At 45.9% G+C, this 17906-nt stretch overlaps 1 protein-coding gene across 1 annotated transcript in view; it reads right to left on the reverse strand.

Moving 5' to 3' along the window:
* Positions 1-17906, reverse strand: part of LOC146869489 (solute carrier family 12 member 6-like) — a 95048-nt gene that overhangs the window by 15076 nt on the left and 62066 nt on the right. The window contains exon 3 of the mRNA XM_085599919.1: positions 15495-15628. Coding sequence (XP_085456045.1) covers positions 15495-15628 — 134 coding nt within the window. The remainder of the gene's footprint in view (positions 1-15494; positions 15629-17906) is intronic.

The raw sequence follows: 17906 nt of genomic DNA on the forward strand, positions 1-17906 counted from the left end.
AAGCTACATGTATGACTGTGGCTTCCGTCTCCGAGCAACGATGACAGGCAGCAGAATCCCTCAGACCGTATCTATGCAGCCTAGCTGGGGTATAGTGTATCCCATTGACATATTTAACATGAATGAGGCGGTGCCTGCTATTCAGGGAGATTCGCTTAGTGACCTCACAGCAGTATCACAAGGTGTCATCATCTATTACTCTGGCTAAATCTTTTTGACAATGCAGCTGTGGTTTAGAGAGTAGTGGCCTTCTATTTTTTTGGTGTAATACTATATATTGTAGAGATTAGCTTAGATGAGGATGGGGTACGTATAGCATAGGTGTGGACTACCATCTCTTCTGGTTGTAGCATGCCATCCATCACCTAGCAGACTTTGCATTGCATGTTTAACTCTAAAAAAACTGGTATTGCTCTCGTGGCTAATGCACTTTTCCCTCTCCAGAGACATCTTCCCACTCACGCAGTTCGCCATCCTGGAACAAGTCACCTACTACCTCAATACCCACTCTTTTCAAGGCTTTGGATACTTCCTTATCTATCCCCGTCGGAAGCCAGGTGCACAATTCTATTGGGATTCTGGGTGAGAACATAAGCGCTCCTGCTTTCCTATAAATTAAGTTTCGCCATGCATGGATAGTAGCGTTGAGGGAGTCTAATATGCTGTGTGTGCGGGAAGGAGTGTTGAATATAACTTGCGGCAATGTGTTCCGGTTTGCAGCCACTCTCTCTATGTGTAGATGTGGGAGGTTCTGTGGGCCCTGCAGCCACGTATGAACATGTGAGCTAAGTACTACCCTGTAATATAATTCCAAATCAGGTGTGTTGAGTCCCCCCATGGAATACGGAAGTGTAAGTGTTTCCCACTTGACCCGGGGTTGCTTACCCGCCCAGGCTAGCTTAATTATGAGTGACCTGAGTTTGGTGAATATGTGTGCCAGGAGGAGCATGGGTATGTTCCTCAAGCTTCCCCACAGCTTTACCATAGTTATCCGTCATGACTACCCCAGAGTCAGTGTGGATTTGTATCCCCAAGAAGCGGACCGATTCTGTGGTCCATTATAGAGGAAATTCCAGTTGAACAAGGACTGTCGCAGGGGTTAGAGGAAATATTAGAGATTTGGTCCAGTTTTTCTTTAAACCAGACAATTGTCCGAACCTGATCACCTCTGTGAGGACCGGGGTACGGTGGGTCTCCGGCTCCCTCACATATAGTTGCATATCGTTGGCAAATGCTTACACAATTAGCTGATAACTGGGGAAGCGAACGCCTCTCTGTCCGTGATATTCCCTCAATGCACAGAGTAGGGGCTCCGCAACCAGAGCATACAATAAAGGGGAAAGAGGGCAACCCTGGCGAGTGCCTCTAGAGATGGGAATTGGTGCAGTGACTCTATTCACCAACCTGATCCTCGCCACTCCTGCCTCATATAATACCTGGACTAACTGTAGAAAGACCTCGCCAACTCCGATATGCCGTAGTACTGCCTCCATGAATGGCCATTCCACCGAATTGAACGCTTTCTCAGCGTCTAAAAACACAGCAACCGCTTTGGTTTCCGGGTTTATGTGTTGGATTGCGCCAAAGGCAGTTCTGAGGTTAAGGATTAAATTGCAGCCTGGAGCAAATCCTGCCTGCTCTGCGGATCAGGACAAGGGGAGCTATGCAGTTAGCAAGAATTGTAGCAAAGAGGTTTGTGTCCACCTTTAGGAGGGATAATGGCCTGTAAGATGAACAATTTGCCGGGGTTTTTCCTGACTTTAGTATAATGACGATTATTGCATTTCTCTCTCATCGACAGAGGCATCTTTTTCTGCGTTACCATCTCCTCAAATAATGTAAGTAGTTGGGGCATGATCAGGTCTAGGTAAGCTTTGTAGAAGGCCACAGTAAGGCCATCAGCGCCTGGTGCTGAACCTGATCGCATAGACAACAGCGCAACTCTTTTGTCTCTGGGTTCCAGTGGAGCTCTCTATGCTCATCAGCGAGCCATGCCATCTTGATGTGCGCTAATCTTCAATGGCAGCAACATCTTGTATTATCTTAGTCCTGTCCGCAATCCCTTCGAGTCGCGGACCAGAACACCCTGTTTGTTCTGTATTTCCACCACAGTGTTATTGTCCCTCTTAGGGTGCTGAAGGTTCACTAGTATAGCCCCCAGCCTCTCACCCTCACCATACACCCTCGCAGTAGCGTATTTACCTAGATGCTTGATTTCACTGTCTGCGGTGTCATGATACTTCTTGAGTGTTCGTTTAATCCCATCTAGTCTCGTCCTATCCCCAGTCCACTGGTGTTCCCTCACTAACTGCGCTATTTCTGTCTCTAGTCTTGCAAGTCTGTTTCAGATAGAACATAAGACCCCAGTGTGTTTTGAGATGGCCTCCCCTCTTATATACACCTTGAAGGCTTCCAATACTGTCAGTAATGAGTCAACTGACTCTATATTAGTCTCTAAATCGGACTCTATGGATGTGGCAATTTCCGCGTGGAAAACCGGGTCCAGCAGGGAAAAGGGAGGGAACCTCCATGTAAAAGGGGCAAAGTGCTCTGTTGTCATTTCTAGGTGGAGCTGAATGGGGGCATGATCAGAAGAGGTTCTTGGAAGGGGGATATAGGACTCAATCTGGAGGAGGAGATTCCTGGATGTCAGCCAATAATCAATTCTGATATGTGTGTTGTGAGGTGCTGAGTAGTGAGTGAACCCTGGGGAGTAACTGGCGGGCTGCTTCCATACGTCAACCAAACCCAATTGGTCCATAATGTCTTTAATTGCTACTGCCGTTGCAGATGGCTGCCTGGGTTGACCCTTGGATCCGTCACATGTTGGGTCTAATATACAATTGAAGTCCCCTACCATTAGTGGTAGGTCGCTACTTTTTATCAGGCGGGCCCGCTAGTGGGTGGTAAAATTGCGAATCGTCATGGTTGGTTCTGTATATGTTAACTAGCATTGCACTGAACCCCCTTTGCGGCATCGCGTGACAACAAATCTACCATTGGGATCCACATCAGCGTCTAGGAATGTGAGGTCTGATTTAGGATTAACCCATGTAAGGACACCCCTAGCATGTGAGGTGAAGCCTGCAACGCGTAACTGCCCCTGCAAGCACCTCGCGGACAACATCGCATTTGTGGGGGGGGATGGGGGCTAAGTGTGTTTCCTGAATCGTCACATCAACCTGATGTTGCTTGAAGGAGGCCACCACTTTACGTTACGTAGTTTTCTATGGTCATTAAGACCTTGAACGTCCACATCTAGAGCCTCATCTTTTTCCTCAGCTTTCTTGAGTTTTCAGCCGCGAATTGTTTTTACCTGTATAAGTGTCTGCCATCTGTGTAGTGTTCTTCTCTGTCCGAATATTCAGAGTACGCAACTCTGTGTAAGATTATGACGTGCACCCAAACCCTCCCCCCTCCCACTCTATGCCAACCCCAACCTAGCATTATCGAAGAGAATCCCTCCAACCCTATAAAACCTAAACACGCCACTGTGGCGAAACAACCAATAACATTGATATCCTGGTGTAATACACACAGGGGCAGATGTTGCCGGCAGTCTAGTTTGTTTACCACCAGTCCAGCCCTTAACTAAAATAACATTTATGCTTCTCCAAATGATTAAACATACACCACCGCCCTCCACCATGTCATTAAATCACTCCCCATTACCACATCTTCCCATGTATCTGCGTTTCCAGTGCACAATCATATATGTCCGTGCGGCTAGTGGAGAATCCAGCTAGTGCCTCTTTTTAGTGTGCGGACCTGAAAACTGAGCAGTGAGCCGCAGTTATTGGTAGCTGCAAGTGCGAGTTTCCTCCATCAGCTTTGGGGAGTCGTAGACAGTGAAGGAGATAGAAGAGGACCAGGTCACGGCCTCCACGTTTGTTCTTGAGCGTTATCAGTGTCTGAATTCTCCAATTTAGTTTAGACATACCCCATCCTGGCCATATCTATCCTCCCCTTTCTCGTGTAGAGAGCCACATGAAGCTCATATCCTGTCCCTTCCAGTGCAGCTAGCAGCCTGTCTCATTGTTCCTCTGGGTCCAGGGAGGCACCGTCCCGCTTCTCCTGAGACCTTGGGGATACTTCACGATGGCTTTCACGGTCTCTTTTTTAAAAAAAATTGCAGAGCATGCTTGGTTTCAGCAAAGACGTGTATATCCTCAGTTTCGCCGGGTATACCATGTTGTACTCTTGATTAAGTTCCCAAAGTCGACGCTTCACCGGCAGGAACTGGCGCCGCGCCTCTTGCACCTGATCGGTAAAGTCTGGGTACATGGATAAGTCCATATCTCGTACCTCAAGGTTCGAAGTTCTCTAGCGTTCTGAAGGGCCGCATCCCTATCTCTATAATTGAGTACTCTCAAAATGATGGGGCACTGGGGAGCACCCGGGATCGGTCTAGGGGCCAGGGATCGGTGTGCCCGCTCTATGATGAAAATGTCCGATAATGTATCTCTACCTAGCAGAGTTACTAACAATTTCTCCACAAACAGTTACATATTCTGGATACTTGCGGATTCCGAAATGCCAACTATGTGTACATTATTTCTTCAAGAGCGCGCCTCCAAGTCCTCTGCCGTAGCTTGCACATTGAGCAGTAGCTTATCCATTTTCATGGTTGAGAGCAGGTTGGAATTCAGAGCATCTTCCGCATCTGATACCCTTTTCTCCAGTGTCTAGCCTTTCCGTATGTTTGTCTAGGCGCTCGGACATCCAATCCATCCGAAATGCGAGAGCGTCTATCTCTTCCCACCTATCTTGGTTAGGCTTCGCTGCATAGCGGAAAGTATTTGCTTTAGATCCATATCAGCAGCCGAGTCACCCACCTCAAAACAAAATTCCGAAGCGTTTTTTTCTGCGTCTCTCTGCCTTGGAGTTTTTCGTGGTTAGAATTGTAACTTAGATTGGTACTTTTCTGTTTTTCCCATGTTGAGGGTGCGCAAGGCCGTAGGTTCGTAGGGAGGGTGTCTCCCCTCCCCCCAGCAAGTCTCCACTTGGTATGCCACTAGGTTACAAGCAACAACGCCGCTGCACGCTAGTACCCAGACCTCCGTCTAGCCTGACCTGCAAGGCCCCAGGTCGAGGCAGCAGGTGAAGGGATGCGGCGACCACTCTATCTTCCCCCTCCCCAGTCAGCAGAGGAACAGCCAACTCTTTGCAGTGCAGGTTCCGCACTTATCACTCCAGCATGTGTGCGGTCTCCACAAGCTCACTCCTCAGTGGCCCTTGAGGTAATAAAGGACAATAGGCTATTTGGGTCTGGCAGTCCTCGGAAGGGGCCCCCTTAGACCTTCTTTGGTTTCAGTGAGGGGGCAGTGAGCTGAACTTCAGGCTTCTGCTCCCTCTCACATGCCTTGCAGGTAAAGGCCCTCACTGCATCTGGTTGACACACAAAGGCACGCAGCGCCATTTTAGGCCTGACGGAGTTTTCAAAGTTGCCAGTCTTCACTTTGATCAGGGGGAGGGCGTCACAAGTGGCCGGAAGGCTGCGGAGCCATCAGGCTACGTGAAGACTCGCCACCCGCCTCCTCCCTCCCGCAGCTTCCCCCTACCTTAAAAGTCTGGCCGGTCGGAGTGTGACCCATTCACGATCCTCCCAGGTCCGTGCAGCAACAACTCATCAGACCCCCAGGGCTTCTGCTGGGTGTCTTGCCGCAGATCCCTCGATGCGTGCCGAGCCACAGGGAGGGGCAGCCTGAGGCTCAAGGTGTCTCCTAGTCGGGGCCGCCTCAGATTGCGAGCGCAGCCTGTGTTGTTCCAGAAGTGCCTCCACACTCCGGCTCAGAAGCGCGGGTCCCGATCCGCCGGTCACCTCCTTTTTCCACCCGGCAGCCTCCAGGAACACCAAAGGCACTTTCTCCAGGGGACCGCTTACGTACGGGTCCTCCCGGGCTGGACATAAAACAATGGGGGCGCTACCTACTCCCAGTAAAACCTTCTGTAGGACCGCTCCAGAGCGAGAGCCCGTAATGGGACCTTCTTGGCCCGTCGTCTCCCACTAGGCCAGGAGTCGCGTTTGCACTCTCTACTCTCCCGCCCGTGCTTTCGGTCACAAATCCGGCGGCATTCGTCTCCTTCAGTAGTCAGCACTCCCTGGCTGGGGGCAAAATTGAGGATTTAGCACTAGGAGAAGCAGGGTTATTAGTGATATATTAATGGGCTTATGGAGCTGCTCTAAGCCACGGCTATCTTTGAGCCAGACAAGCTCCGCCCCCCACGGCATGAGTGACTTGATGATATTGTTGAACAAACCTGTCGCTTGTACCCATTGGAGGTTTCTACCTGGAGGGGTTGCATCCTTAACCGGCAGAACAGAAGTAGAGGAATGCCTGATGACATCATCCCCAATATTGACTTGTAGATGAGTACTTAAAGAGACTCTTTTTTCAGAATAGACTTTTCTAATGTTATAAGCTTTACATGTCTTTCTGATGTGGGGCAAGCTTTGTTGGTTATAGTCCTCGTGTTGCTCCCAAAAATGGTTACAGTCCTTGATGGTTGTGGGCCTTGCTTTTTCCAATTCAGATTGCGACCTGGCTCGTTGAACAGGGCAATGCAAGCGTTTGTTGATTTTTGTGTTGCTTGACTTAAATGCGCCTTGAAGAGCCAGTCATATAAGTATGAGAACACCTGGTGTTTTTGTTTCCTTAGGAAGGCTGCTACAGGAGCAAGACACTTTGTAAATATCCTGGGGGCTGATTTCAGACCAAAAGGAAAAATCTTGAACTGGTAGTGGCTGACTGCTACTGTGAACCTTAGAAATCTCCTTTGGGAAGGAAGGACGGAGACTTGAAAATATGCATTCTGCAGGTAGAGAGTTGTTTAGATGGAGAATATCTTGCTATGTCACCATAAGGGATGATTGTTTTTTGAGATTTGAGATGTGTTGAGATCTCAGAGGTCGAGGATAGACTGCCATTACTAACAATTTTTGCGAATCGGGAAGAAACTGAAATAGAATCCCTTCCCTTGTTGCGAAAGAGTGACCCTCTCTATCTTTCCCTTCCTAAACATGGTCTCGAGCAGTTGTAAATGTTTGGGAATGGAGGAGTGCAGTGGGTTTAATAGTGGGTTCTAGACGAATTCTAGGGTGTGGCCAAATTGAACAAGGTCTAGGACCCATTGGTCCGATGTTATTTCTTGCCAATGTATTGAACTGGGATATCCTTCTAGTCTGAATGGTGAGAAGATAGGGGTACCCGGATCTTGTGACAGGTCATTGGGTAAGACCAGCATCTTTTACCTGATGTGTTGCTATTCCTCTAGGTGCAGGTCTGCTGTAGGCCACTTGAGGTGGTTGTCTCTGGGAATATAGTAGACAAAACAGCTGGGAGGTAGATGTGTAGGAGGGATATCAGTATTGCTGATAACCTCCCCTATATGATGGCATACCTCTTTCTCTGGCCCCCACAAAAGGGCATCTTCTTGAACTCAAGAATCCCTCACAATTTAGCTGTCTCTGTGTCAGTCTTTGTTGCAAGGATGGCTTCATCAACATGCTTGCCGAACTAGGATTCTCCATCAAAGGGAAGATCTACATTTTATTTTTTACTTCAGGCCTAAAGGAAGTAGCTTTGAGCAAGCCTTGTCTGCTGAGAAAAGCAGAACCTGAAAGTTGCCTAAATGCAGTGGTGGCTATATCCATGACACATTCTATGATCTATGCTGATGTGTGCTCTCCCTCTTACAACATCTTTTTTGCTTCCAATTTCGTGTCTTCTGGAAGTTAACCTACATATAGGCTGATGTCAGCCTGCTGCTGGCAATCATATCTTCCCGAAACAGCCAGAGAATTTGCCGCTCTGTCAGCCCTGACATTGATGAAAAAAGTTTGCAGATTTTATACAAGCATCTGCCCTCCTTGTCCAGAGCCGCAGAGATCGGAATGGAGGGGTTCTTTGATCTTTATTGGGCTGCTTACGTAATTACTTTGTCTGGCTTTGGATGGCTAGTTAGACAAGCCAAGCATCCTCTGGGGCTTTATATTTCTTATCAAGGCATGGAAGAAACGCTGTGACTGTAGCTGGATTTTTCATTACTTTTAAGCCCTCCTCCCAAATATAGCTGGCAATGGGCATGAACCTCACACTTTTCTGGAAAGGCTCCTTAAAATCATAAAAAACAGTCCATCAGCTTGGTGGGAATAGGGAGTGCAAAATGTTTAGCTGCCCTTTTCAACAAATTATGAAAACCCCCAATATCTTCCAGTGGCAAACCCACTCAGGTGGGTGATGGAGATGATTGCGTAGGTGTGGGAGTCGCAAAAGCTCTCCTTCCTCTCACTCATCTTCAGCTGTATCTGGATCATGGAGTATGGCTGCCTGTGGTGTATGCTTTACTGAGACAGGCAATGATGTAGTTTGTGCTGGAGTGGATCGCTGAGCAGCGCATGATCTGGTAGGCGTGGATACCTGTGGCGCCGTAGCTGTATTAGATGGAAATTGCTTCCTATAATCCGAAAGCACAAACTGCAAGTCAGAAACCAGAGAACCAGGTAGACAAACCATGTCCTCCTTGAATGGCTGCTGATACTGGTCATGGGAAGAAAATAGTGCTGTTCATATTCATCATCACAGACCTCCTCTTCTTCTTGGCATTTCACATGCAACTCAGAGGGACTGCGTGTGACACCAAAGGACCCGTCATCATCAGAGTCTTCTTCCTCCAAGAGATGAGCTTGAATTAGGATTGTCACTTTGCTTGGAGAGGTGTTTTCAGGGGTCAAAAACTTTGTTCTTTGATGTTTTGCCATTTTTTTCTATCTATGGTGGCGCTAACATCTTATTTGCAGTCGGTGGTGTAATCGTCGCTGGTATCGCAGTCGTCGGCAGGGTTATCGGAGTTGACGGAGGAGCCGAAGACAGTGTCGTCAATGATAAAATCAGGGAAATCTTCAGCATTGACGGTCATCATAGATGCCGTCGCCAACAATGTCGTCGTCAAGGAGGAGGAGGTGGGAGACAATGTAGTGATTGTAGCTCCTTTCTAGTTTTGTATTTTTGAAGCCAGATAAGTAAGCGTCCTTCTCTATCCTTCAAAGTTTTGGTTGAAAAGGTGCGACATACCGAACAGTCCTTAATAGAATGATTTGGGTACAGGCAATGAATGCAGTCTTGGTGTGGGTCTTCAGAGTGTGATCTCATTTTACTGCAGGTACTGCAGGCCCTGAAGAGACTTTTCTTCTCCTTGTCTGACATGATGGTTAAATGAAGTCAGATTTTTATGTAGGAAAACACTGAGGGTAGAAGGTAAATACTTCCACTGTACCAAAATATTGGAAATATTCTCTTGAAAGCATCCAAGTAAGAAATAACTGAGCAGAGCTCAGTGGAGACTCCCTAGCACAATGTGTGGTAGAACATCTGAGGGACTGGAGCTTCTCCAGGAGTGTTCAAGGAGGCAAAGCAGCCTGATAGGTTGCAAAATTGAAGGGCTTGGGGCCATTAAATTACTATTATATGGTACCGGGGACTCCCATCTCAACAACGGGAAATGATTCAAGCATGTGAATCTATGAAAGTTCCAGTACTGGAGTAACAGTATAATACCAGACTGCTTCATCAAGGAACCCATAGATGGTGTCCTTGACAATGGTATTTTTGCGCTTCAAAGTTGTACTACGCAGCCAAAATACAGTTGTTCACAAGAAACTCAAGAAATCAAAAAAATGAAATTTTAGCAAGGAGTTAGTTTCTTGTGCGATTTAAATGAAATTAGCATACGATAGAGTCAATATGTGTATCATTTGTTATAATTAAGTAATATAATTTCTTTGATTCTAGGGAACATATATGACTCAGGAGAAACTAACCCACACACAACAGTTCTTATGCTACACCCACTTCAGCCGAAGTGAGCGTATTTTATTTGCAATAACAATCCGGCAAAATAGAAAAATAGATTTCTGCTGTGTATTCACACTGTATACAAATTTATATTAGAACGTGACTTATGTGACCCCAGTGGAGTGACCATAACCAAAACAGTGAAATAGCTACAGTGAATAATTGGTTGTTGGAATGAAAGGGCTGTCCTTTGGATATCAGATTGAATCATTCGTTCTAGAGTATGTTTCTAGAACTCTGGGACGTTTCGACCCTCAAGTGGTACGGGGTCTCTTCAGAACGGGGATTCTGGGGACCTAGGCGCTATAAAAATACCGGAGACGTAATGAGATTCAATGGTCTGTTAATGGTTCGGTAAAGGATCCCAGTTGTAGAGGCTTAGGATGACCAGGATAGCCGCAATGGCTATAGTAATTCCATAAGTATTTAGATCAGCAGGAAGTGTATATTAATTCAATCGTCTAAAAGTAGTATGGTAAAGGATCCAATTTATGTCGGTGTCGGAGAACCAGGGTAACTTACGCAGCTATAGTCTATTCCTACAAGCTGAAGACCTGGATGGTACTGTAAACAGTGACACAAAAGACATTCACAAAGGGATAAACCAATTTACCCACACTAGAATATAGTCGATGCGGTATCTAATATCCACGGACGGAGGTCAGTCTGCAATCAGGACGATGCTAGCAAAGATGCCATCGACATCTGTCGGCGATGGTGTTGTCTGCGTCGAAGGTATTGCAGTCGATGACGTCATCAAAATCCTTGACGACTAAGCTACTGTAGTTGTTGATGTTGAAGATGTCACCTTCTTTGATGGTGGCCTCAGCAACGGTTTCTTTGATGACGTGTCTTGTTGACGAGGGGTCTGTCAATGCTTTTTTTAGTCTGATTTAGAAGGAACCTGAAATGAAAGAATGGGAGGCTCTGACCTGTATTTTTCAAGTTTTGATGAACAAGATGACTTTTTCTGCAGAATCTTCTTCGAAGGCAGGACTTCTCCCAGTGAGCTATTTCTCTTGGCCCTTAAGGACCTTCCAAAAGGGCTCATCAATAGAATCTCTTTCTGAGGAACCATCTCTTTTCTGTTTTTTTTTTTTAGAGATCTAGAAGTTTCCTCACCTCTATCTCCACAGGATGGATCCTCTCTCCCTTTCATATTCTGGAGACAAATCAGTAAGCTACCCTTTTTGTCAATGAGAGTTTTTGCAGAGAAAGTACAGCAGTTCTTACAGTTCTTGGCCTTATGCTTTTTATGAAGACAGTACAGGCACTCCTTATGAGGGTCATCAGAGTGGAGCCTAAGCTTACCACACCAACCGTAAGACCTAAAAACTAACTTTTTAGAGACTTCAGTCATAATTCTGTCAGAATTAACACTGAAGTGATGTTAGACTAAAGGTTTTGTCAGTTGAGGTTGAAGACAAAAGTTGATAAAATCTACTTCTGAGAAAGTTAAAGTCAGCAAAGCGCAGGGAAGCTCCCCTTCACCTGACTTGCAGTAGGAATGGTGGTCCTAGAGGGGACAGGTGCATTCTGAGCTGCTTCCTGATTGGCTGGAGGTTGGTTGTTTTCAATGGATGTTAATTGGTTGACAGTATCGCTACTTTGAACTGTGTTAAGTTATGCTTTTCCTTTATACGGCTTGCTAAAATTACAGTGGGACTCCCACCTTGACGACAGGGAATATTCAAGCATGAGAATCTATGAATGATTGAATACTTGTGTAAAGTATCTTCCCACTAGCATGTTGTAAGTCTGTTAGATAGGTTGTACTGGAATGGGGGGGATATAGTAACCTTCAAATTCAATTCCCTTCCTCAGGGAATTCTGTTAACCTCCCCCATATGTAGCACCATAGACATCAAAGTACCCTCCAGAAGTCAGCTTGGCTGTAGAAAGTACCAGGAGTTGTGTGAGTTGCGGGCATGTCTCACTGTTAAATGCATTGAGTATTATGTTCAAAAACAGCCTTGGGATCCATGCTTGATGCCATTGGGGCTATAATGTTGAAAGAAGATGTGGCAGAGGGCAGAGAAAAAGGAGGAACTGTCTATAAAAAGACCTTGGCCATTGTCTTCTGAAAATGGGCTGTTTCTGGGATGGATCCTTAAGGTAAACCATTTAGTAGCATCTTAATCTAACAAGAGGAGATAAGGAAGGCTTCCAAGCTGCTAAACACCACTGCTTACTCTGCTGTGAGAATGAGTGCAGGATTGGTGAGCTATGACCAAGTCGACCTTAGGCGTGACGTGGTTTGGAGTAATAAAAAGTTGAACAAAAAGGAATACGTTACTTACCCTGTAAGCATCTGTTTGTTGCATCTAGTGCTGTAGATTCACATGCTGTGCAAACACTTGCCATCTAGTGCTGGGCTTGGTCATTGCAAGTTGTTTTACTTCAAAGAAGTCTTTTGAGTCACAAGGTCTCTGTGACTCCTCCTCTAGGAATAAATGCGCATGGTCACGGACTCCAGTGTTAGATTGTTTTTCGCCCAAAGGGTAAGTGTAAATAAGGAGTAGTGTGCATATAACAGAACAATGACCATGCAAGCAGAAGGAAACGGATTAGAGGGAAAAAATCAAAAACTCTGCGTTAACCACTGGCTCCCGGAAATGAGGGTGGGCGCATGTGAATGTACAGCACTACATGCAACTAACAGACGCTTACAGGGTAACATATTATGTTGATAGAATGTGTGGCTGTAACTACACATGCCGTGCAAAGACTGAAAAAAATGTCTTCCTGTAAATTGAGGTTAGCCATTGGATGGGGCAGAGGTTTGAAACAATGTTCTGGTCAACTCTGGCTTGTTCTGTTGATAGCACGTCCAGACAATAATGTTTTGTAAAACTTTGAGGAGTGGGTTAAGTGTCAGCTTCACAGATGTCTGCTATGCAAATATTTTCAAGGAAAGCCACATTATCACCCTGTTTGTGGGTGGAATGTGGGCAGGAGGGTAGCTTTTTTTTCGCTTGATCGCAACAGGTTTGGATACACTTGACTATCCACCTGGATATCCCTGGCTTTGAAATGGCATGCCCTTTATGGGGTTTGGAGAAGGCTACACATATCTTCTGTGCCTTAGGAAAAAGTTTGGCGTTATCAATGTAATACATAAGAGCACATTCAATGTCTTGAGTGTAGAGTGCTCTTTCAGCTATTGAGTCAGGTTGTGGGAAGAAGACTGGGAGCTAAATAGATTGGTTGAGGTGGAAGGAAAAGGTCACCTTGGGCAAAAACCTAGCATTGGTTTTAAGAATTACTTTATCCTTATGGACTTGGAAGAAGGGATCTTTAAATGGGAGGACTTGCAACTCACTGATGTGTCTAAGTGAAGTAATTGAAAAAAGGAAGGCCACCTTCCAGGAGAGAAATTGAAGAGAGCATGAATTCATGGGCTCAAAGGGTTGATCCATCAGTCTTGTAAGGTCAATGTTAAAGTTCCAAGAAGGGGTGGGGAGTTCCATGGGTGAATTGACCCGTTTGAGGCTTTCCATGAAGGCTTTGATAAGAGGGATTTTGAAGAGACAAATGTTCTCTGTTTTGCATGTATGCTGCATTAGGGGTTAGGTGTAATCTGACTAAGGTATAGACCAAATAGGCTCTTTAAAAATATTAGGAACAGATTTGACCAACCCTTTTAGCATGGGGAAATATTGTAAAGAGTGCTCTGTCTTGGAGGAGTCTCCAAGATGAAATCCTCTTGGGTGGTGTAGGGATCCACCTTGTGATAGGCGGCGGCACACTGAAGACACTATGATATGCCGTAGTGTCATTGGGGAGTGAGGGATACAGGGATGTATTCTAAATCTGGGTCCACATCGTAGTCCTCCTCAGGGTGACTGAAAGCACCGTGGTACATAAGTGTGTAACCATCGGCTGATGAAGAGGGGTTTGGACTGCTAGTGTTGGAATAAGACGTCTGGTGACCTATGAGGTAGAGTAGGATGTGGAGGTGAAGATGGAAGAGGTGGACTGGGTGAGGGTAGAGAAGGAGTAGGAGGAGATGGTGGAGAAGGAATATGAGGACGCAATTTGCCCTTGTGCCTTTTGGGAAGACCATGAACCTCCAGTGGTTGAGTGTCCTCGGGAGCAACTTTGCCTTTTTGGGGTAGAAGCTTCTCAGAGGCTGCAATCTTTCCAGTGAGCAGTTGAATGATGATTTTGCACTGTCTGACGTCCACTCCTCCTGGAACCTATTGAGCATGGGATGTTCACAGACGTCAAGGGAATGTGTTTTTGATGCTGGAGGCGGCTTTGACACCAAGGAGGGTTTCGGTGCAAGGGTGTCTTTGGGGCTGAGGAAAGCTTCAACAGCAGTTGAGGCCGGCGCCGGAAAGTCTGTGTCATCAGTGTTGCTTGTGTATGGGTGCAGATGGGTAGTCTCGGCATTGAGGCGGATTGAGGCTTGAGGGGTTTGGCTCTGTGGCCTTATTTCTGTGTCGACCAGTGCTGTGGTGCTCCTCAAGATGTGGCAGTTTTGGCAGTGGGCTTGATGCCCGATCCCTCAAGGGGCAGTGCTCGGCATCTACAGTACTCACTTGTGGTGTTATCTTGACACGTGGACCAGAGCCCACTTAGGTGGATTGGGCATCCTTGGTGGTATCATCTTCCTCTTTTGGAGGAACTCTTTGCCAGGCTCTGAGTCATCAGAGTGGATGTACTCATGGCTGGGCTGGCAGGCTGGGAGCTTGGTTGACTCGCTCATTTCCTCTTCTTCCTCTTTCTCCGCAGCCAGGGGTACGCTTCCCCAAAGATGTCGGGCATCTCCAATATAGACCAGGACAAGCTGGTGTGTGCCAACCATGAATCTTGGCGCGTGAAGAGTCTTTTTGCTTCAGAACGTCGAACAGCAGTTGCAGTGGCTTTTGTTATGGTCCGGCGATAGGCACAAGTTGTACACAGCATGGAGGTTGGCCCAGGGATATGTAGTGTGACCCTCGGGTCATCTCCTGGAGGTCGTCCGTTCACACACCTTAAGAGAGTCATCTTTTTCTGAAGGGAGGCTGGGGCATGCATTGGCCCAAAGTGCCCAGAGGGCCCTGAGGCCTGGACACTGATTGTTGAAGGAACCAGCCGATGGAACAGACGTGCAAGTATAGAGTGATGCATCAAATAGAGTATGCACAAGGTGGAAGTCAGCAGACTCAAGGCCATGACGGGAACCGACAAACTTGTCGAGACCTGCAGCTCACTGGATCACGTCAGAATCTAATGGCGGACAAAAACAATCTAACAATAGAGTTGGGTAATGATGTCATAAGTGTGTGTGGCCCTATTGTCGGCTCCAATGCTAACCCTGACAGCTCAGCGTCTATATTTACTTAGGCACTACTTTGTGCTTACTGCATGGATAAAAGTTGGCAGGCACATTTTGATATTTCAGTAAGCAGAGAATCTGTGTGACGGGTATTAATGGAAACCGGACATTTCAGTTTAGGTGATGGAATTTTGGAAATATTCCTGCGTGTCTAGCACTCTCATTTGTTTTCTTATGAGTTTACTTAGTTCTAGAGACTAAAACAAACCATTATGGGGTTTTACTGGGGCAACTGGCAGACAGAGTACAAAAGAAGTAAAGTGAATGAAAGAATTAACTAATCTGTAAACTGGATTGAAAAACCTGAAAAAGGATACAATTCTCATCACCGTCGGGGTTCTTGGGAGGCCCGGGCATATTCAGCAGGACCAGTTTGGCATCGTGCGACTTATTGACAATAACTTCATTCAATTTGACCGCCGTGTGCATGCGCCTCACATTTGACTGGTCCCTGAACACGAGAGGGAGGAGAAATAAAGGACAGGTTATACAACTCGGAGTATACATTGAAATTACCACATCTGTACAAATTCACTTGTACAATGAATTTGTTGAATGTCATTCTTTGCTACTGCATCCAGACTCTACTGTAACAGAATCATTTTTTGTGGGGCACAACAGAGTCTGCACTAAGTCTCCATTTTAGCTTCACTTTTTAGCTTGACATCTTTTTCTGATGGTGACTTTTTACATGTTTTACACTTACACTATAATGTACTGAGAAGCTATTCTACATGTTGTTTATTTCTTAGTAAGCATTATTACCATGTTGGTTGTACACTCTGTCCAAGGCTAGGCACATGGAATGTGATGCCCTTGTATTTGTTTGTCCGGTTGGAGATAGCTCTAAGGCACCATAAACACTATTGCATCAGCTCTACACCTTTGGCACAGTGCGATTGGAACAGTGTTTTTATTATATTACCAGCCTCTGTATTACATTTAGCAGAGTAGCATCTCTGGTGGGATTGTCCTGGTAGTCGACGTGCTGTGGCTGAAATGCAGTCCTGCTGACTCTAACCTCCAATCTGCAAAGGACGATATCCTGTTCTATATAGGATGAGTTAGCTTCCTTATACATCACACTCTGGTATGGGGGGGTTTCAGCTAGCCCAAGGGATCTGGCCGAGGGCACTCCCACTATGCTCCAGATAGTGTAAGTAGTGTTAGGTAGGAGTATAATCTTCTAATCATATAATCACATAATAATGTTATCATGGTTGAACTGTTCATCTTTTTCAACATTCTTGTAATGCTGCTTACAATGCTTTGCTTCTCCTGCCTAATGATTGTAGCACACTCTTTGTATACAAGAATATAATTGTTTCAATAAATGGTTGAAGACCCAATTTGTATCTTTCTTGTGTTTACCTTGGGCATGCAAAAGTGAATAATGAAAAGATAGAACTGTTTAGACGATTTTCCTTGGGAACAAAGAGAGTGGTCAAGTTCAAGGTTGCTGATACCATCTGGTACCCTGGAAAGGTTAGGTGTTCAAATGGGGCACTGTGAGATAGCAAAGAATTAATTCAACATTTCCTATGTGTGAAGCAGCTATTCATATTCTCATGTTTAGGTTGTCCAGATACACAATCCTACTTAATTAGTAAGAACCGTATAACAAATTGGACTGTTGTGTACTATAAGTAGCACGCTGTATACACACATCTCCCCACGTCTCTACTTTGTATACACAAACTATGCTTCTTCCATCTCTACATTTCCCTATACCTCAAAGAGTAGTATACCTGTCAGGGGCTTTTCGTTTTCTGATAACACAGCGATACAGGAAATTGTCTACCTAGAAATGGATTGGTCCATAATTGACAAGCTATTTGGACTTTATATGGTTTGTGGTCTGGTATTAAAGAACAAGTTAATTACCTTCAGTAATGCCTTAGCTGCAGATTGATCACCTTTGCATTTTCTCCATGCATCAGACCAGATCTGGAAAATGTTCTTAAACAGTACTCCTGCACGCTGATCAGCTCCGCGTGGCGCTGTCCCTGCCAAAAGGGACATGTGCAATGCCCATATAGGTGCTCACCCCAGCACGCTGATGTCAGTTTCTTTTCATGACTTCCCACGCCAGGAACGCGAAGCAACGAAGAACACTGACCACTGGTGAGGAAAACAAGGGCTCTGAAAGGGGAATAACACTGACCCTAGAATCAGCTCACAGAGTAGGGAGGATGGGTGGGGCGACAAGGAATCTGTGGCTAGATATAGCCTCTACCAGATAGGTAAGTAACTTGTTCATCTGATCAAGACTTCTAGCAGCAGATTCCTCACTTTGATGCCCAAGAAATACCTCCCCGGAGGGGAGTCTGTGTAACAGGTTTTAGATTAAAAGGCCCTGCAGGACCTAATGGGCAAAGTGCCCATTCTGACAGACCAGATTGTCCAGGTAGTAGTGTTTGGTGAACATGTGCAACCTGGCAGATGTACAGGTCTGGAACTTCACATGCTAACGTAGTGGTTGCAGCTTTTGTTCTGGTGCAATGAGCTCGCAAACCCTCAGGGCTTGCTTGATAGCCAATGCTTTGCAGAGCTTAATGCAGAACATGATTCAACGGGATATGGTCTGTTTCTGCAAGTCTATTTCCTTCTTTGCTCCCACGAAGAGTTGGTCATTCGCCTGGGAACCTTTTGTGCGGTCAAGGTAGAACTGCAACACTCTTTTTGGGTCCAGATGGTGAAGTGGCTCCTCTTCTTTGGAGGGATGTGGT

This window comes from Triturus cristatus, chromosome 1_1 (assembly GCF_964204655.1).
Source record: "Triturus cristatus chromosome 1_1, aTriCri1.1, whole genome shotgun sequence".
NCBI lineage: Eukaryota > Metazoa > Chordata > Amphibia > Caudata > Salamandridae > Triturus > Triturus cristatus.